Below are 21,795 nucleotides of genomic sequence, written 5' to 3' on the forward strand. Positions count from 1 at the left end.
ACTGAAACTCAGAGATGCGATCAGCCTGGAATTTTTTTGCACCTGCAAAAACAGTCGTGTTTCTAAAATCAACTGTTTTTGCTGCAGGGCCTGCTGCACATGACAGCGGGGTTTGTCCAGTCATGTGTGCAGGAAAGGGGCTGCCCGGTGGTGGCGGCGCAGCCCAGCACCATCCACCCTGCAGGGCCAGCAGCCTCTGCTCGGACACGCTTACAAAGCAGATACAGAGAAGCCGACAGGCCCTCCAGAGGGCAGAGGGCTGGGAGGAACGGGAGCTCGCAGGTCGCTTCTCCGCTTAAGAAACCGGCCGAAGGGCTCCAGAACATGGTCTTTGCAGACTGTGTGAACTGAAAGGCCCCACGTCTTGGTCCTTCCACAGCATGATGCAAGTTCTTGGATAGACTTAACATTTTTGCTAAAACCAGCTATTAGGCCCAGCCACTTCCTTCCTCCTGGGCACTATTTTCAGTAGCAGAGACAGGAGCTCCTGCACCTGTTGTCACTGTGGCCACAGAAGCAAACCTCTACAAAGCCCTCCTTTGCCTGCACAGCAGGGCCAGCGATGCCCAAGCTGAGGCACGGGGTTGTCTCAGTGTCCAGAGGGCTGGCTGGGGCCCAGAGGCCAGGCAGCCTCGGGAGGGAACATCTCACCCACCATCTTCTCATGTCTCCTGACCGGAATTTGTGCCCAGTCTGGGGGTCTCCTCTCCAGGTCCTCGGCTTATTGTGTTCCTAAGGGGTGCAGCCAAGGGTCCCAGCCCTGTCCTTTTGGTGAGATGATCCCATGGGAGTTGGAGGAGGCCTTGGGGTGACTTCCTCCTATGTAGCCAACCTCAGTCCACATGTTGGGAAGTCAGTGTGGCTGAGACACAGCCCTGAGAAGCATACAGTCCTGTGGACTGTGACACCCTGGGGGAGGGGTCCACTGCAGCCTAGGAACAGATGGGGAGCTGGCTCCCTGCTCCCTGGCTGGTCAGATTCAGGTCCCACCAGTTCTGACCATCCAGGCCCAGGCTCTGCCACAGGATGGAATTTCAGGATGAAGCAGCTGAACACCTCCATTCTCCTTCCAAATCAAAACTGGTACCGAGACACTGGATAGCTGGCACTGCATGCCAGGGACCCATCGTGGCTACCTGCTGGCAGGCCTCTTCCCAGCATGCCTTTTGTCCTTCTTCAGGAGAAATTTGGCAGAATGGTGGGGTTCTTACTTTCACCTTTTGTCTGGGTCTGTTTGTCCGTAGCTAGAATAACAGGGGGCTTTGAAAACCTAATGAATGCAACATTCAAAGAAGGGCCTCAGGCAAATGGAATGTCTAATGTCCCGTGTCTCTGGCTCCAAGCAGAGGCCCTTTGGGGCTTAACATCTTTTTCATTCACTTGCAAAATACTCCCCAAAACTCAGAAGTCCTGAAGCCAAATCACAAATCTTCCTGTTCCTAACATTTTCATCTCAAAGCAGTTACTTGATCATTTAGTATACTTTAGATTCAGGGGGAAGAAAAGATAATATTTCAGGTTTTAATTTCCAACGGATTTGTGCTGCGTACATTTCTTATCCGTGACTATTTCTTCTCTAAAAATACACTTAAATAGACTGAACACCTCCTTTGGCACATACTCCACCAGAACATGGAAACTATGCTCTTATTCAGGCTCGCAAAGGGTGATCTGGAAGGACGTGCTGGGTTCTCTCAGCCTTACGGTGAGGCAAGAGTCCTGCCCCTAGAGTCAGTTCACAGCTGACAGCTGTGCAATGCTCCTCGGTATCAGGGAGGGGCCTAGGTGCTGGCTGCAGAGAATGGAGACCATTGTCCCAATGGTTGTCACACTGTGCTTGCTACTTAAAACACACCCACATACACACACACTCGAGCCCATCGTAAACGCGTATCAGCTCACACAGATGCCAGCCGAGGAAGCACGTGTCCCTGGTACTTCCTCTAACGGACAGCAAGGTCTGAGGCATGAGCCCGTGACATGCCCCATGGGCTTCTCTTCCTCATGGGGACTGCTGGCAAGTAACCCTTAGAAACAACACAGCCTTTCTCTGAAATAATTTCAACATGATTCTGTTTCATGGCCTTCTTAGCCATAGGTGATCTTTAGTACTTTGTGCGTTTCCAAATTCTGAGTTTTCTTTCACCTGGCAAGGTTCTAGGGGAGTCCAGTTATGACCACAGAAGTGGAGGAAGCAGGGGGGATGGAGTTTGGGACCAGCAGAGCTGCTGAAAGGGGGACAGGGAATAGGGGCTACCTTTAACCCTTCCATCGCCAGGCTATGGGACTCAGGGCTATCATCTGTTGTAGTCTCTTTAAGCTTCTTTTAAAACAGGGTGATTAAAGAAAATGATTTAGATATAAGTCACAAAGCCCTGGGAGAAGGGTAGGGCCTGAGAGCACAGTGATGAGGAGGCCGGGAGCACCCCTTTCCTCCTCCTGATACCCCTTTTCACTAAGAAAGTGAGGTTTTCCTGTGAAACAGAGGCAAACACACGGTCAGCAAAGCGCTCCTCACAGAACCGGCCAACGACCACCAATACGTGGCATTTCAACCCCAACGCATCCACCGGTAAAACGCTTCGGTTAATTTTTGTTCAGGGCTGCAGAATTTTATGGCCACTAATTATATCTGCAACCTCACACCGAGAGGGACATAAAAATAGCCCTTTGTCCTTTCACTGACGGAGCCTTTTCAAATATTAACCTAGCAATCTCCTCCGCACCCCTGGGGTGGTGGGTAGCAGCTCAGTGTCAGCACCCGGGCTCCACAGGCATCGTGGGAGCATGAGAGGCCGTGCAGCGGCTTCCCCACGGCCAGGGCTACACCCTGACACGCCGAACAGGTGGTGGAGCCTGGGCTCCTTCAATTCCCATTTCCCTCTTGAGAAGACGTGCCCTAAGTTCGGAGACTGGTGTCAAAGGCCCCGGGTCCCAGAAAGAAGATGGACTTAGGGTAGAAACCCAGCAAACCTTTCCTGTTCTTTTTTTTTTTTTTTTTTTTAATCTTCACCCTAGGATACTTTTTTCATTGATTTTTAGAGAGAGTGGGAGGGAGGGAGAGGGAGAAAGAGAGGGAGAGAGAGAAATATCTATGTGAGACGGACACATCGACTGGTTGCCTTCCACACACACCCCAACCGGGGCTGGGGATCCCACCTGCAGCCCAGGTATGTGCCCTTGACAGGGAATCGAACCTGCAACCCTTTGGTCTGCAGGCTGACACTCTAACCACTGAAAGCCATTTCCTGCCAGGGCCATTTCCTGTTCTTGAAGATGTCTTGCCCGTGGGCCTGTTATGTGACATAAATACAGAATTTTAGTTATAGGTAAAAGCCTCTGGATGAGAACAGGAAAAACACAGGGGTGGGTGGCACATGCTCACAGCAGAGAACAGTGGAGTGGTGAGAAGACTCCCCCCATCGTGACACCAGATTTGGGCTTAACTCATGCCCTTGACTCTCACTATCTCACCTTGAGTAAAAGCATTTGATGACTGTGGAAGGTAACTCCTATAAAATACCCAGCCCAGCGAGCCCTCAGCAGAGGCCATTTGTATCCTCACAGGAGGAACCTCCGGGGTTTGTTGGGTTGGAAAAGGGACAATGTTTTGGTTCCTAAGAAGAAACAATCCTTTGCCAGTCCCGTCCCGCGACGGGGCTCGAAAGCACATACAGACAAAGCCAGGCGTGATGCCCATTAAAAATTTAACCATATATCATATTCATTTATTATCAGTCCACAGGATAATTTGATTGCTACATGAGCTCATAAAAGCTTTTTCACCTTTACAAAATTAAAAAACAATGTGCCACAAGGATGTAATAACAACTGCTGATAAACAAGAAAAGGAATCTTAAAATTATAAATTTGCTGTAGAAAAGATAAAAAACAATTTCATTTCATTTAGAATTTTACCTTGAATAAAATACTCCCCTGTATAAAAAATAAAAAAGCTTGCTCTGGTTAGAATTAGAGTATTTTTTTTTTTTTTGTCTTCAAATCTGGGGATTTGCATAAGGTCTCCAAGATGGTTTTCCTTTGTACCGCGTGGCATTCAAGCATAGCAGATTAGAAAGACTCTCTCTCTCTTTTTAAAGCAGTCTTAACACGGGGCATCTGTGTAGAAATTCATTTTCCTCTCCTCCTGGGGGTGTGGAGCACAGCCTCGGAGGGGGCGCCGGAGGGAAGGAGCGGGCGGGCGGGGAAGGGGCTGTGCTGGGAAGGAGGCAAGGGCATGAGAAGGTCTACCTGTAAGTGCTTTACGTAAGGTGCAGAAGCCGACGGCCACGTCGCTATTACTGCCCTATGTACATATTCACAAGAATAAAAAATTCCAGCTAGTTCACATTTTCTCCTCTGTTCCGAGGCACCCGCTCCACCGCTGGCCTTGACCGCAGGCAACACAGCAGCACCTTGCTGCTCGTGTGGGTGTTGGTCCTATGACGTCCTTGAACTTGAGGGAGCAGCCCTGGGAGATCCAGCAGGCTCTAGAGACACGTGTCTACCGATGGGCCGGAGTCCTGAGTTAAAGAGAAGCTCCAGTACTGGAGTTGGACACAGCAATCAATGTTCTATGGTCAAGGCTTTTTCCCTTAGATTTGTCTAGAATAGGTGTCAGAGAGGAAAATAAAATACAAACAAACAGCGACACAAAGCCAAGAAATCCCAACCACCAGGGGAAGTCGGAGGCTTTAACAGCTCTTGACGCGGGCCTGGGCGAGATCCGACGTCTTCTTGATGACGCTGGCCCGGGTCTCCCGGTCGGGCCGGCTGCTGCTGGGCGCGGGGCTCACGGGGGACGACAGGGAGTGGTCGGGGTACGGGGGCCAGGAGCTGCTGAAAGGCATCGGATAGTTCTCTTCCTTGATGGTGACCTGGAGGTCGGGCTTGTTGGAGGTCACGAAGGTCGCCATGCTGGGCAGCAGGTAGGTGCTCCTTGTGCCCATGTTGCTGAGGTACTGTTTGCCTTCGATGTTCCTCTTCCGCCAGGGTGGCCGTCCCTTCCAAAGAAAAGAATTAAACTATATATTTTTCTCTGCCTTCCACTAGATGGCTTTTTAAAAAATGCATCACTGCCCTGGCCGGTGTGGCTCAGTGGCTAGAGCGTCGGCCTGCGCACCGGAGGGTCTCAGGTTCGGTTCCCAGTCAAGGGCACGTACCAGGGTTGCAGGTTCCATCCCTGCCCCCGGTGGGGGTGCATGTGGGAGGCAACCAGTCGATGTGTCCCTCTCACATAGATGTTTCTCTCTCTCTCCCTCCCCAACCCCTCCAGTCTCTAAAAATCAATGAAAAAAAAATACCCTCACTCCTCACTCGAGGATTAAGAAGTAAAATATGTACCACCGTCCCCACGTGTTGGTGTTTAACTGAATTGTGGGAGGAACAGAAGTTTAGCAACTCTGCATCCCTCAGCTGAAACCCATGCCCAGCTATTCATGCCCCGAGCAGAGGTTTCTCTTCCCTTTTTATCAATTCCCAGTTGCCACCTCCCAGAAGTACAGCCAAGGCTGCTCTGCGATGGCAGGAAAACAAGGCAGCAACTTGGTTTCTGGTTCCCCTCTCCTCCCACTGCCCAGCCTGGTCATTAGGGAGGTGCTGGGCCTCGGTGGCTGGTCGTCATGGAGAACTGGTTCCTCACTGACGGCCCAATCCAATCTCTGAGTCAACTAGCATTTTCAGAGGAAGGGAAGTGAGGGACTCAGTACCCAACAGTGAACACCCCTTGATTGCTTTCAAATGGGTGCCCCTCAGAGCTCCAGGGTGCAAAGCAAATAGCTGACCTCAAGGGTAGCTTCCTTCAGAGAAGGAGCTGGAATTCTGACCTTGAAGAAACAGGGTCAAATGTCTATGAGCACCCACACCTCACACTGCCTTTTCAGAATTCCTGGACTATACTTGGAAGTATTTAGTGCACTGGGAACCCAGTAATTCAAACAGGCATTAGTCAGTCTCCCTCTCTCCCTCTCCCTCTCTCTGCAGACACAAAGCAGGCTTAAGCAGGAATGTTTTCCATCCCCATTACAGCCACTTCCTGCCATTGTGTGAGCCCAGCCTCGAGCACGGAAACAAAGGGAAGCAGGTGACTCAGAATCCAGACTGAACACACACCTGGCCCCTGCGCAGAGCTCGCAGGGGGAGGGGACTCAGGTGCCCCTGGAGTTGCTTCTGCTTAGCACTTTCTGACCTCGACCTCTGGCCATTGCTTTTGGTCACTGGGACATTCTATTTCTGCCTGTGAATTAGGCTGTTTACAGTGGTAAAAACATCAGAGTTTCCTGGCCTGGACTTCAGTTTCCTTTTCCTGCCCTCACAGCCTCTCTCTCTAATGGTAATGTCAGTTCCCAAAGCTTGATTTTATAATTCAAAACCCCAAAGTACGGCAAATTTTATGTTCCATATACCTAACCACAAAAAAAAAAGATCCAAAAGTAAAACTCATGATCAGAAGAAAAGAAAGGTAGGTAGGAGCGTGGGGCGGGGCCCGCTTACTTACCTCGGTGCCCTCCTCATCACTGGGCACGCTGTCCGTGGTTTCGCTTTCTGTTCACGAGAGAAAAACACAGGGTGTCATTCCTGCCACATACACAGTTTCGAGGCTCAGATAGTGTTTAGAAAATGTACCAGCACATCTTTTTCCAGAAGAGAAATGGGTAACTGACCTCACAATCTTAGACCCCTTCCTAAGGTCAAACACTTATACCTGGGGGATGCGAGAGTGATGGCGGCCCTTCAGAGATGGGTCTAAGAGCCGAGGAGTGGCTCACACTCCATGGACCAGGCTGTTTGTTCACAGCCACCACTTCCCAGGATGGGGTGCTGGTCACTGCTTTCTGCTCCCCATGCCCCCAGCTGCTCCAGCCTCCCCACCAGGCCTGGTCCTCACCACTGCTCTCTCCACAATGGCCCACACTGGTCCACTCCTCTGGTTCACATCAATTCGTTCACTATGTCCCAACTCAGGGCCTTCCTACATCACCCCATTCACTCAGATCCCTCCTTGACATCACTCCCCCTTGGTACTGATATCTTAGGTTTGTACGTTGTATCTTCCACGCAGGTCACTGTGTGGAGGGGAGCAGATTCCAGGGTAGCTGCGACGACCCTTATCCTGGTGTTGACCTTCATGTGGGATTCCCTCCTTGGGAGTGTGGGGACACCTGTGACTTGCTTTAAACCAACAGACAACAGCGAAGGTGATGGTTGTGTGTGATTAGGTAACGGGAGACTGAGACCTTGGTTTTGAGGAGATTCCTTCCGTCACTGGCTTCGAGGAAGCGAGCAGCCATGCTGGGAAGGTTCATATGACAAAGAACTAAGGACTGCTTCCCTCCAACAGGCAGCCAGAAACTGAGGCCCTAGAGTGACACCTGCAAGGAGCTATGTTTACTGTACCCCACACTGTGTGAGCTGGGACGCAGACCCCCCCCCTCTCGATGCTCAGATGGGACAGCAGCCCTGGACCCACCTGGACTGCAGGTCTGTGCTGAGATACCCTGAGCTCAGCCAGGCCTGCGCCCCTGATCCTCAGAAGCGGCGGATAATACCATGTGCTGTTTGAAGCCACGGAGTGTGTGGTTAGACTGTTACGCAGCCATAGATAACGAATTCTGCTCCCATCTTGATTCAGCTGCCAGCTGCGAGCCACTGCACTGAGCTGCCATTTCCTTGTCTGCCAAACAGGAGGTAGCTCCTTACAAAGACGGTTGTGTGATGAGCGAGGGGGGTGCAAGACCAGGCCCGGGCGGGGCCTGGCACGGGGCACGCACTCGGACTCGGTCAAGGTGACTGCGCCCTTGAACTGAGCTCTCAGCCTCAGTCAGCACTTGATTTGCACATGCTAGGTTAACAGTCAAAGTCAACAGCTAGTGATTATAAGTCACCTGTACTTAGAATACAAGATTTTTTAAAGTAAAAAGGTTTTCATTTTTTTAAGTAAAAAATTTTACTTTTTAAGTAAAAAAATTTTTTAAATTATAAGTAAAAAAATTGTGTGCAGTTGTTCAGTGTTCACAGCTGTCAGAAATCAAAGTACAAAGGGTAGAACTTCTGAACGACACAGACCCTTAGAGACGCCGAAGGCTGGGTCATTCATTCTGTAGACAAGGCCTGTAGAGCGACAGTGAACACTCACAGAGTGCCCGAGCCAGGGCCGGGCCGGTGCCGTGCACGGAGGACTCCTTCAGCCTTCACTCGGATTCTACATTAGGAGCAGCGCCTACCACCCTCCCATTAAGCAGACCACGAACATGATCAGAACGTCAACTGCCTCTAGGTACCCAGTTTTCAACTTCAGGGAAACAGATGGAGACCAGAAGAGACACACATGTTCTGAACTCCTGTTTTCGCTGACCCAAATGTGAGCTGAGAGCATGTTTCTAAATTGAGATCAATGCTCCTGGAGTAGTATGAAGACTCTCCATGTTGGCAAACGGAGATTTCCGATGTGACTGCTTAAAAGAATGGCCTGGAGTGCCTTCAGCCTAAGAGCAGGAGCTGCTTAAAGCGCCAGCCTGAGGACCCAGGACCCTTCTCTCTAGGTAACAGTGGTTCTCAAGGCCACCTTTGAACCACTGGCAGAAAGTGCTTTGCTGGGGGTGCTCATGCCATGTTCTTGGTTTTACTCCACCATTATTGCCACTTTCAAGATCCACTCTTATCCCACAAACGAGCTCCCTGCAGCTGCTGCTTCCAGATCAGTGTTACCACCAAAACATCAACACGAGTTATTTCATTTTCTCTTTCGATTACTTTAGATTTGGTTTTTTATTTACTATGAATACAATAGGAAAAAAATTGAGAGTTGCTTCCCCAGCATGGTCTGAATAAGTTCTGAGAGTAATAACAGGTACACAGGTAATTCATTTCATTTTTCTGGTCCCAGTTTCCCTGAAAGCTACTTCGGTGAGAGGGAAGGGGAGGTTTGGGTTAGATAATCCCAAAGATCCTTCCTCCAGAGCCGCAGTTCAAGGAAGGCACTCCTCTTAGGTTCCCACTACACTTCAGCCCAGTTTTCACTAGCCATCTCAGGAACATTATTGGGGGTCATGGGGCACAATATGTTTTACAATAAAACCTTTCCACGCTCTGACATCCTGGGACATTTTCTGGAAGGTTCTTTTTCAACAAGTTTTATGAAGGTTGACGAGGATTTCTTTCCCTCTATCATTTGCTCAATTAACTTTCACTAGAAGGCTCCATTAAAAGGCTTTGTTCGATTTGGAATTGTCTTCATCTCAAAGAATCTTTATCTCTGTCCCTCCCAACAGAATGCAGTGGTTTCCATTAAGACCCAAATCTCTACCGCAGGTGTTGGCCAGTGGGCAACCTCTGTTCTCTTGGTATAAACAGTTAGTCCTTCGTATCATGCCTATAACTGGTTAAGTCCTTCGTATCATGCCTATAACCAGTTAAGTCCTTCGTATCATGCCTTCTTCTCCAGCTGGTCTCCACCCTTACATCCCACCTGCTCCAAAACACCCTTGTGGCTTTCTTTTATGACACTATCAACAACCTAATAGCATCTTGCTATGGTTCCCAAGGTCTGGCTTTGGGACATCATTCCCCAGGATGGAAGTTTTACGAATCCAACACCAACTTTCTGCTGCCTTAAAACACCCAACACAAGTACTTCCGCTCAAAGAAACCGTCTCTTTTCTTGCTTACCAACCTATTTAGACCAGAGAGAAGACAGACCTGCAAAACCGAATGTGGTCTTTATGATCGTGCTGGGATTATATTTCAGTGATAGGGAGGGGGGAAAACAGCTGGCAACAGCCTCCAAATACCAGTTTCCTGAACAAATGAATGGAAGTGGTTAGAGGAGGTTGAAATTCAGTTGAATAATTGAAACCAACACAAACACCCTGTCGTGGAAACAGGCAAACAGCCAATCCCACCGGGGAACATAAAGGTAGAGAGGTGAATACAGCCAAAGAAACTGCCTTTCCCAGCAGCACGCTCTAAGTCCCGGACTAAATAAGACTTTAACCAGCCATGGTCAGTAACGAGTACGTTTCTTAGGTGTCTGTAGCTCTAGAAAAGTAGCAATGATGGAACATTTTGGCTCCAACCAATAAGCCTCCCTCCAAAGGACTTTGGAGAATCCAAACAATGAAAACAATGGCAAGAACTAAAGGCCAGACTCCCACAAAACCCCCTCGCTGCCCGCCTGGCACTGAAGTCCTCCTATTCAAGTCTATGCAAATGTCCTGAGACAGGGAATGCAATCTCCATTTCTCCCTGCTGTTCTCAGGATTCTCCTGCTAACGCAAGATGCCACAGCCCGCAGATCAGCAGGAAGAGGTCTTTCCAGAATCCCCGAGAAGACCTCGGAAAAGCCTTACTCGGCACATAAACAGAGAAGTCTATTCTAAAGTGCCAACCCTTTAAAAAAAAAAACCGCATGGGGAGTAATAATGCAGCACGATCTAGCAGCTGCACACTTTAGCCACAGCCATGTAAACGTGAGCAGAGCCCTTCCGTGTTTCAGGCTTCAGTTATCTCTACTGTGAAACTGAGGCAGGAACTTTCAGCTCGGCCTCCTTCGCTGGGTCTCTGAGATCACAAGATGCAGGTGTGTCCTAAGGGTGAAGCCCCTCATGGCTGTTCCAGGCAGCATTTGGGTGGAAGGGCTAAGAGCAAGCCTCTGGCATAAGCTCCATGTGCCACCTGTTATTCACCCCTGGCCACACTGCTTTCCCATATGGGCCCTGGATTCCTGATTTCAAAGAGGGAATCGTGATGGTACCCAGGCAGACGGATTACTCTCATGATCACTAAGTCGATGGGTGCCAAGCATCCACACAGTTCCCAGGGCACAATAAATATACAAGAAATCATGGCTGTTAATACTGGGACTGGCAAACCCCAACGAGGGACTTACACGTAGGAGATCAAAATATGCTTGATGATTAAGTAACTATGACAAGCTCATCCTGCTTGACAGATTATAAGCTTCCTGTGGCCAAGGTGGCACTCGCACTGCTTTAGTGTTCCTGGCACAAAAGATAGGACCTTGAGGACACTGCGCCACCTGAAATAAGCCAGGCACAAAAGGACAAATACTGGCTGATTCTACTTAGCTGAGGTGCCTAGAGTAGCCAAATTCACAGAAAGCACAATGGAGGCTGACAGACACTGGGGGTGGGGGGAAGAGATAATTAGAGTTTAATGGGGTCTCAGTTTTGCGAGATGAAAAGTTCTGGAGGTGGGTGGTGGTGGACGCACTTAATGCCGCTGAAACAGCAAAATGGGTCAATTTTATTTTATGTATATTTTACCACAACTTTTTAAAAGTCAGTTAAAAAGAAAGTTGGGGTTCAGGTTATGTAGTGACTGATAACTCACAAACAACCTGTCACTGGGGCGGCCCCCTAATGGAAGGACACTCAGTTTGGCAGCCTATGAAAGGACACTGGGAAGAATTCCTGACCATTTACTAGAGCCGACTATAGTTACCCATAACAGGGCCTTTGCTTCATATTTTTAATGTTCACAAGCAATAACATTGACTCAGAATTTAAATTTCCTAATTATAATCAAGTCCCCCCCAAATTAAATGGAGATCATTGGGAAAAGAGTATAAGCTGATGTAATGGTGGTCAGGAAAAGGACCCATTGCTATTTTGTAAAAATGGAAGAACCAACTGGGTCGGGCTCTAATCCCATGGCTGTCTGGGCCAGTTCCTGCATCGACGCGGCCATTCATTCCCTGGGGAATCAGAAGTGGGCTGTTACCTGGCCCCATCAGAAGCTGCACTCAACAGAAAAAGAAGAGGAATGTATGTGGGAGTCACAGGTTCCAAACCTGGGGGGATGCAATGGGGCTGAAGGTCTGAAGGTTGGGGTCAAGTCCTGACCCAAACACTGACTGACCCTGTGACCAGGAACAAGTATCTTCACTGCCAAAGATGAAGGAACTGGAGAAAATGATCCCTAAGGTCCTATCAGCTTGGTCAAACTCAGATTCCACTGCAAATAGCCGCCTGAATTTCTGAGAATTTGTGCAAATAAAATAGACTCAGATGAACTATTTTTCCAAAGAAATCTTATTATGTGTTAGTCATGCATGGAAATGTTGTGGGTGATCAAGCAGAGACACCCTGTGACCATGTCTTCTGAGAGCAAAAGTGTCCAAGACATGCTGGTCGAGAAAGTGAACCCAACAACAATTCCCGGGAGAGAGGGGAGGCTCTTTGCTGCGTAGAGACTTAGCCCTGGACTAAAGGACTCCCTCCCCTGCTCCTCGCTCAGTGCCAGAGCTCCCCTCCCACCCCCTTACCTGCGTAGGAAGACACGGGGGAAATCTGCAGAGGGTATAGCTCGCTCATGCTGACTGGCTGCTCATCACTCTCGGTGGTCACCTCTACCACTTGGCAAATATCTGGCGGATTGGTGACAATCTCTTGATCCTCGATGTTGCTGTCCAGATGTGATTGTCCTACAACTTCAAAGAGAGGAAAGCCATCATGCACCAACACCTCCTGATTCCACAATTCCAGCAAATTCCAGCACACACTCAGGATAGAAAACCTTCCCCCAAAGAACCAAACAGCCAGGAGTCAGTCTTAGTCCCCACATGTCACCTGCCACGAGACTGAAGAACAAGCCCTAGCTCTGAGTTAGTGTCACCAGGGAAGCAGCTTGCCCATAACCTGGCTCCCAGGCCTGTTTCCAGCAGGCCTGACAATGGTCCTTACATGTGGCAATGTCCCAAACTCAACCCAGCCTCCAAATATAGCCCCGGGCCCAGACAGGCAGTGCTTTGAACCTAACCCGTTTCTGTTCTCTGCTCTCTCTTTGAACAATTCTTCTGCTGTGCTATGTTCTGGATCCTGGGGTTCAGAGACACATTATCAAATCTTAGGAAGAAGGAAGGACCACCCAGATCCACCCCACTGTGCCATTTCTAGCTGTGGGGTGCTCTGTTCACACTCCCAGCCCTCTTTCTGCTCTGCAGGCAATGTGAGCACTGGATAAACTATCAGAAGGATGGAACAGGACGGTTTCCCACTTCTAACACACTTTAGTAGCATCGACTCCCAGAACGTGGACAAGATGCATTCTGACCACCTGGTTCAGATTCCTGCCTCATTTTTTTAAATTAAACTTTTAGTTTGAGATTATTATAGATTCACAAACAGTTGTAAGAAATAATAGAGAGATCCTGACTGTCCTTTACCCAAGTTTCCTCCAATGGTAACACCTTGCAAAAACAGTACAATGTCAGGAAATGGACAGCATCTACGCATCTTGTTCAGATTTCCTCCGTTTTTTTTCACTTGTATTCTTGTGTGTGTGTATGTACTTAGTCCTATGCAACTTTATCACATATAGAGAGAGCTTCACATACCCGCCACCACCGTCATTATCACAACATCTCCCATGTTACTCTTCTGTAACCACATCCACCTTCCTTCCGACTCCTCCCCTTGTCTCTGATCCCAGACATCCACCGATCTGTTTCCCATTTTTCTAATTTTTTGTCATTTCAAGAATGTGTCATAAACAGACTCACACAGTAACCTTCTGAGAATGGCTTTTTTCACTCGGCATAATGCCCTGGAGACTTACTCATTCAAGTGTGTGTATTAATAGCCAGTTCCTTTTCACTGCTGAGTAACATTCCATGGTTTGGATGGCCCACGGTCTAACTGTTCAGCCTCTGAAGGACTTCTGGGTCATGTCCATTCTTTGGCTATTACAAATAAGGCTGCTAAGAACATTTGTGCACAGGTTTCGTATCAACATGTTCCCATTTCTCTGGAATTAATGCGCCACTACGTGTCTAGTTTTACAAGAAACTGCCAAACTGCTGTCCAGAGTGGCTTGTACCATTTTACACTCCTACCAGCAGTGCATGGATAATCTTTTTTTAAATCCTCACCTGAGGACATGCTTAGAGAGGCTGAGAGAGGGGAAGGGGGGGGGGGGGGAGAGAGAAAGAGATGGATCTCTTGCCTTCCATTTGCTCCCTGGCTAGGGACCAAACCCACAACCCCGATATGTGCCCTGACCGGGAACTGAACTGGAAACACTTCAGTGCACAGGACGATTCCAACAAACCAAACCACTCTAGCCAGGCTTGATAATCTGACTTATGCACATTCTCGCCAGCTTTTGGTGTGGTCACTATTTTTTTTTTACTTTAGCCACTGTGACTGAGAGGCATAGAGTAAATCTCATCGTGCCTTTCATTTCTGTGCCCCTAATGCCCTGCCCTACTTTTAAACAGAGCTGACCTTCAACTTCGGCTGGCATTTAATCAGACGGAACATACCCGAAAACCGGCACCAATAAACAAACGGGAATAACACTGTTTCCCTGAGGGCCTCAGCGCTCCGTGGTCAAAATCAATGCTTTACTCACACACTTCACGTGTAAGTTATTTTAACTTTTTTCTGCCCTGAAAATGACGGGGAAAGCATCGCTATCCTGTTACAAATACAGAAACTCGAGCGCAGAGAAGCAGAATGACTCGTCCAAGGCCTCACAGCTGGGACTCTGCGCAGCGCTCTGCCCCGGGCATTCTCTCGGCCGTCTGCAAAACGTCCAGGCCAGGAGGAAGGCGGCCCCATGCCAGCTCCTCGAGACGTCAGCCTTCACGGGCCAGTTCCTGTTTTCACAGCTCAGAGTATTTTAATTGCTCAAGTATTTTTGCTTATAAATGGGTTCCTGTTTTGATTGCTTTGGGGGGGGGGGTGATGAAATGACTCACGTAAGGCAGGGAGAACATCACCTGATCTCTACTCGGGGCAGGTTTTAGGAGGAGCGAGCATTCGCGGTTCCCTAGTGGAGACAGGAAAGGCACCGCAGAGGCTGGCAGAGGAGAGGCGGGGGTGCTAAGAGTCCACGGAGCCGCGGCGCACAGAATGGAAGGGAAATTGGATGTTGCTTAGGTTTTCCTGGAGGGGATAAAATTAAAGAAAAGGAAAGCAGGCTAAATCTGGCAGGCAGACTCCCAAACTCTCATTTTATCCTTTGGGCTATCTATTTGAGCACGAGAACATCAATTATGCAGCTCACCAGACACAGGCTGAGCGCCGACACTGACCTCTCTCAAATTTCTTCCGCCTCTTCTCCCAAATAAAATAAGGCAGCAGGAAAACAAGATTTCCCAAGTCCTAAGAAGCATTTAGTGGGTGGAGACTGAGTGTGTGTTTGTGTGTGTGAGAGAGAGAGGGAGAGAGAGAGTGTGTGTGTGTGTGCGTGTGTGTGAGAGGACTGGGTAGGGATAAGCAATGCCCACTCTCAGGCAATTAAGATCTTACATAAATTTGGTTTATATCAAAGCCACTGTAACTTCCAGTTCCACAAAGTTCATCTCTCTTGTGCACTGTCATTTCAAACACAGAGACAGCAGCTAACTGGGAGTATAAACAGCAGCAGTTCAAGCATCTTTCTAATTATATCCCTTTGTTCTGACCAAGAATTCCCTCCCTCAATTTTTTTTTCTTAATTCCCACCCTAGGATACTGATATATTGGTTTTAGAGAGAGAGGAAGGGAGGGAGGGAGAGAGACATCAATGAGCTGCCTCCCGTATGCACCCCGACGGGGGGTTGAACCCGCAACCTTTGGTGTACGGAATGACGTTCCAGACAACTGAGCCACCCAGCCAGGCCTCTCCCTATTTTTCCCACACTGCTCAACTCTGTGATTCAACTAACGCAGGTTTGTTGAGCACCCACTGTGTACAAGACATTGTTGTCAAGTCTGGGGGGGGCAGAGAAAGACCAATGGGGTCAAGGACCTGGCGTGTAAGGGCCCAGCGGGGCTACCGGCCAGCGCACGGCCCTGAGAGAGCAAGTCTGGCACAGCAGCAGCAACAAAGAGGGAAGCAGGAGAGGCCACGTGATGAGCGCTGAGGAAGTGGAACTTTTTGCCAGTTCGAGGAATCAAAGGCTTCCATGAGGCGGTGACTTGGAGGGGGCAGGAGAGGGCGGGGAGGGCGGGCGACAGGCAGGCTTTTCACAATGCCTCTGTTTCGTTGGAGCCTTTCCCTGACCACCCCAGAACAGACTGACCTCTCTTCCCTGAGCGCCTCTTATTCACTGTCCCCACTGTTCAGCCAAAACTACAATGTGACACGACCTTGTGACAGTTCCTGACTTTCTGTCTCGTGCTGCGAGTTGATTCCATATATCTTCATTTAAGTTGCTGTTGAGTGTCATCGCCCCACCAATCAGGGTGGCTGAGAGAGCTGAGGACCTGCAGGAGACCTTTTCCCACCAAGTCACAGCAGACGCCCCTGCCTGGCACCAGACAGCAGCTCAGCGAATCTCCGGGGAAAAGACCGGGCTCACCGGCTGCAGCCAGAGTCCTGCAGGAGCCCGTGGCCACCTGCAAACACCGGATTTAACAACCCGTTTTCTACAAAATTTCAAGACATCTAGCAAGTGGGCTTCTTTAGACCTCGGGGAAGTGATAAAGACACAGGAAGGCAGAGTTCCAGAAGCTGCAGGCAGGGGGAGGAAATGTTTGGGGTGATGGAGATGTCCTACGTCTTAACTATAGTGGTAGTCACACAACAGCACGCTTCTGTCAAAATTCACAGCACTGTCCGCCTAAAAGGGGTTCGTTTTCCTGGGTTTCCCTTAATCTATGCGACTTAAGACAAAAACAGTAGATAAGCACCTCTACTCAACTTTTAAAATGAAATGCACTGGGTAACACTGGTTAACAACATTATGTAAATTTCAGGCGTTCGGCCTGCTAACACTGCCTCTGCCCACTCGATGGTGTGCTCACCACCCGAAGCCCCGTCTCCTTCCGTCACATGTATCTGACTCCCTTCACCCTCTCCTCTGAATGCTGGTGACCAGGATTCCAAAGCAAGTCTTGTTTCCAGGCTACAATCCGGACTCCCAGTTAACATAATGACACTATCTGTAAGGCTAACGGTCCCCTACTAGTGTGCTGCTTTATGCCTTGGGCAGGGCCGACCACTTCTCTCCACCTGGACAATGCTGTAGACTCTAGAAACTCAGAGTCGCAAGCCCAAGGGAGAAGCAGGGAACTTGCAGCATCTGAGATGCTCTCTGGCTGTGCTGTAGGCACCACGCCCATCAATCTCTCTCTGCCTCTGTCTCTCTCCCTCTCCATGGGAACTCACACTTCCCTGCACCACCAAGCTTTGCTCCAAGTGACAAAACATACTGTAACACTTGACTCATGATAACTGAAAAGTCACAAGAACAGCAAACTTTTCAGTAACCTACTACAGGGCAACGGTGGCACCCCTCTAGGTGCTCAGGCATCCCAAACTGATAACTAATAACAGCACAACCTAACATTTCCTGAGCACTTACCTTTGCCCACCCCACCCCCCGCAACCCACAGGACCCCACACCCCATGAGGAAGGTACAGTCATTGTCCTCATTTCAGACACGAGGACAGACATCAGGGAGAGTTAAATAACTAGTTCAAGGTAAGACAGTCAGTCAAGGGGCAGAACCAGGATTCAAACTCAGCGTTCCCTGACTCCAAAGCTCAACTCGGGTACTTCACGGCGCGGTTTCCCTAAAAGAAAGAGTTAATCAGCAAGTTCATGCTGAGCGGCTCTTGGCTTTCTAAGCCCCTCTTTGGAAAAAGACATTCAATTCTCACCTTAATGAAACTCCAGGCTCATAACCAATAATGAAATTGCTTTTCAACAGTCCTATATTGGGTCTCCAGAGGTTGGGGGGGCTAGAAACCCACTCAGCATCCCCAGCTTATTAAGATCAGCACGTGAGGAAAAGAGCTGCCCACAGGAATGCAGCTCTATCTGGACCTGGCTGCTGAGAATTACAACAATATTATTCATGGCTGGTTACTGATGAACCAGTCTGATGCCTTAAAAGGTCATTCTGGCTTTATTAACAATTGTTGACTCAACGTAGGGCTCCACCGGAGAAAGCAGTTGTCCCCACGCCTGAGAGGGAGCTCTTACTAAAAGCAGGGACTGTCAGAGGCTAAAAGGCCTTTGAAGGTGGGTAGGTCCCCACTGCTCTACAGCTGAAACCCAGACAAGCAGGGAACATCGTCAAAGTCACCAAGTGGCTGCAGGGTCAAAGATAAAGCTCATTGCGGGGTATATAAAATGAGACAGTCCGCATGGTGCTGTGGAGAGAGTCCTTCTTGGCCCAGTATGAAGTCTGAGATTTAAAACTGTAAACATCAGCCCTGATCACAGCACAGACGGAGCCTACTTTTCCAACTCAGATATATTTGAATATATTTCGATGACATCACAGCCATTATCAAGGTATTTTACCACCTTGCACCATTATACTCACTGACCCTTGTACCTGTGAGGAGGGCAGGATCGGTATTATTATTTGTTTTATAGATGAGGAAACAGAGTCCCAGGGAGGTTAGGGAGCTTGCTCGAGATCACGTACGTGGTAAATAAAAAACTGCAGAAGCCAAGTGTTTTAACTTCTATTCTAGTGTCCTTTTTAAAAAAACCAATAATACAACAAAACATGGCCATGGTTTGGTCTAGGAGCCCAGGAGCAATGGTGGAGAGACAGTGTCTGTGGGCCGGTCATTCAGAGAAGGGAGCCCTGTCCTAGCAGGGCAGACTGCCCCTGACAGCAGCAGGCCGATGCAGGTGCTGGGTGAGGCAGCAGGGTGCCTGGCACAGTGTCTACTCTTCCCACCCCCGGGAAAAACAGCTTCACATACAGGGGAGCAAACAAGCTGCCCCAGCAAAACTCAGTTCATCCATATGTCTCAAGGGTGGACCGTGTGGGAGCAGAAACCCGGGCAAGCCTCCCGGGCTCGCCGCTTGAACTCACCAGCGGGACTGCGCGTGCTGTGTCCACAGAGCCTTAGCGGCCGCTCCCAATAGCAAACTCATAACCAACCTCGCCTTCTCTCTGCCCGGCACGTGGAAGTCACACTGTTCGGAATAAATCAGATTCCAGAACAAGGGTAAAAGGGGTGGGCTGGGGCCAGGACCCTGGGGCCACGAGGGACACTCCGGGTCTTTGTCCTGCGGGCGCTGGTGACACAGTGGGACGGGCATTTTTTTAATCACTGTGTGGAGAATGAATGGGGAGGGGCCAGAATGATAGCAGCGCTCAGACGGGAGCAGAGGTGCCCGGGAGCAGCATCGGAGCTAGAAAGACGGGGACTGACTTGAGAAGCAGGATGTGGGAGGACAGGAGGACTTCGTAGTTAATTACACATGAGGGGGTGACGGGCAAGGGGGAAGGAGAGATTATTATGCAGCCTAACAAGAGGGCAGGTCTCTTGGGTAAATAAAAACCTCTTAAGGTTGAAAAGATGATGGTGAAACTCCACTGCCTGGGGCTCCCGGCTGCATGCGATGACCGAGAGCACGTCCCAGGCAGTCTCCCCTCTGCGACCAGGCTTCCCAAGGCCCAGTCCGCGGAGGCAAATACCAGGTGTGTTATCTAGCGGTCCTGAGTCTGGGTACACTGTCACATCCTGCTTCACATCTCACCTGGAGCTTCACGTTGTCCTGAGTTCTCTAGGGGTCCTGGTAAACTTGGATGCCTTGTCTCTCTCGCCCCTGCTCCTGGGGGGTAACCAGCTCAGTCCACCCAGAAGAAGGCATGGGGCACAGCCCCGGGAAACAAGCACGGGAGACCTCCTCTTGCCCCCTCCTAAGAGGTGGTGCCTTCCACCTAAAGATGCACCCAAAGCTACTATTTATCTTGCAGGTGGAATTTTTCGTATCTTAAGCACCAGGAAAAATGGCAAAAACAACAGGGACCAAAGGAGCTGGAAAAGATGAAGACAGTTCCACAGCCTAGGGTCACTTTCAGCCACCCCCAAGTCACTGTGAATTACGGTGCCAGGGGCCCTCGGGGGAAGGGGGGGGGCCCATGCTGTGAGTCTGTTCTGCTTCTTCAGTCCTCCCTGTGGACACCTGAGTATCTAAGTTGGCTTGAAAAAGCTACTCAAGCCCTGGCGGCTGTGGCTCAGTTGGATGGGCCTCATGCCATGGACCAAGGTAGTGGTTTGATTTCCGGTCAGAGCACAAGCCTGGGTTGTCCGTTCAGTCCCCAGGGGCTGTGCGTATGGCATGTTCAGCGCCTATGAGAAGCAGCCAATGTGTGGTTCCCTCTCACATCAATGTTTCTTTCTCTTTCTTCCTCTCTCCCCCCCTCTCTAAAAATCAGTGAAAGTATGTCCTCGGGTGAGAATTTAAAAAAAAAGCTACTCAAAGGTTACTTTAAAGTTAGTCAAATTTGGAAGCAATTATGGGCAGACAAAATCAAGACAAAATCCAAATTACACTGTTTCCTGATTTGTCTGTCTAGTCCCTTCGGGTTGCCTGACTCACTTCTGAGCGCAATGAATAGCCTCCCTGTTGGTCGCAATCTCTGCTTTATTGAAGGGCGGGGGTACCTTTTATGGAGGAACACAATGGGTTGTAAAGCAGGGCCAGGGAGTCCAACAGATGCCCGCACCTGCACACTTCCTACCCCGGGGGCCCATCTCAGAACAGCTCAGCAAAAGCCGCTCGCCCAGGCACCATGCCACGGGGCAGTCAGAACCATTCACCGTGCTGCTGACGTCTCCCGCTTCCTAAAAACAGGAGTTACTGCACATGCCAGATAATACAGTGCTGGAGAAAAGTGAAAAGAAAAGCAGGGTGCCCTTTCTCCCTCCCGTTGAGGGGAGAGCAGGGACAGGCCTTCAGGGTGCGAACCTGTGCATTTAACCACACAGGAGAGAGGGACATTAAAAGGCATGTTTTAAACATGGGGACGTCGCACTCCTTTTTGGTGGGCCCAGCCAGGCAGATGGGAAAGGAAATTCGGCTGCTGTGGTCTAGAAGGCAAGGCAAGGCCAGGATACAGCCTGCTGACAGCCATGTGTGTGCATGTGTGTGCACACGTGTTTTCCTGCTATGATTTGTGGCAAGGCTTAAAAGTAAAACTTAGCAATCAAGCAAGAGTTCAACTGTCAGGGCAACAGCACACTTCACATTTTGCACACTTACTGGATTTGCTTACGAAACAGCCACCCTGTCCAGAAAAAATGTGCTGGGTGGTTGGTCTCCGCTGGTTTAAGTTAATGATTTTCAATCCACTGCCCTAGCCGAGAGCCCTACACACACCGTGAAGAAATACTAGCATATTTGCTACTCATTTCCACTCCCAACTCTAACCTTATAAAATGCTCATGAAGCAGAATGAAGGCACCTCGATGCTCTCATCTTGCTGCCTAAACACAAAACCGAAATGAACTCTGGGTTTAGAAACGAATGAACTGGAGGCAAGAAATGGTGTTGTGTTAAATAAAGCGTTTTAAGGAGACGCAAACTCCAGCGGCCTTGGAATGGGGATCCCTGTGTTTCCCCTCTCTCCACAAATCCCAAAGACAGGGGTGGCTGATTAGTGGTCACAGGGGAGCCTGGAGACAAACGCTCCGTGAAGGGTTTACAATCAAGGCAGAGCTACTGTTGGCAGAGACCACACATCACCCAACCTTCCAAATACTTGTATCGACCCACTTCACATATAATTACGTACCTTTGGAACGGCCACCAACTACAAAGAAAGATATTCAAACTCATCTCACTGCCATCGTTGTTATTTTATTATTAAGCCAAGGGACAGAATCACTTAACCCAACAGGTGATCCCTAACCACACCTGCCTCCATCCTGGCCCCAGAGTAACGACTCATTAGGTTGGTACCAAGTGTGTGTGGCACCATCATAGTGGGGCAAAGAGCAATCGCCCTGAGATGTTACACACTGAGACTCAACAAAAATGTGTAAAAGCCCACCGCTGCCCTGATGAGGGGGATGGGGGGGTAGGGGAGGTGA

At 49.5% G+C, this 21,795-nt stretch overlaps 1 protein-coding gene across 4 annotated transcripts in view; it reads right to left on the bottom strand.

Annotated features, from left to right (window-relative positions):
• Window positions 1-3,699: 3,699 nt before the first annotated feature.
• IRF2 (interferon regulatory factor 2) overlaps window positions 3,700-21,795 on the bottom strand; it is a 69,858-nt gene continuing 51,762 nt past the window's right edge. For all 4 annotated transcript variants that reach the window (XM_081131024.1, XM_081131026.1, XM_081131027.1 and 1 more), the window contains 3 exons: window positions 12,284-12,448; window positions 6,497-6,543; window positions 3,700-5,003 (listed from right to left, as the gene is read on the bottom strand). In XM_081131024.1, coding sequence (XP_080987150.1) covers window positions 4,695-5,003; window positions 6,497-6,543; window positions 12,284-12,448 — 521 coding nt within the window. In that variant the 3' untranslated portion in view covers window positions 3,700-4,694. The remainder of the gene's footprint in view (window positions 5,004-6,496; window positions 6,544-12,283; window positions 12,449-21,795) is intronic.

This window comes from Miniopterus schreibersii (assembly GCF_964146895.1).
Source record: "Miniopterus schreibersii genome assembly, chromosome: 2".
In the NCBI taxonomy this organism is placed as follows: Eukaryota; Metazoa; Chordata; class Mammalia; order Chiroptera; family Miniopteridae; genus Miniopterus; species Miniopterus schreibersii.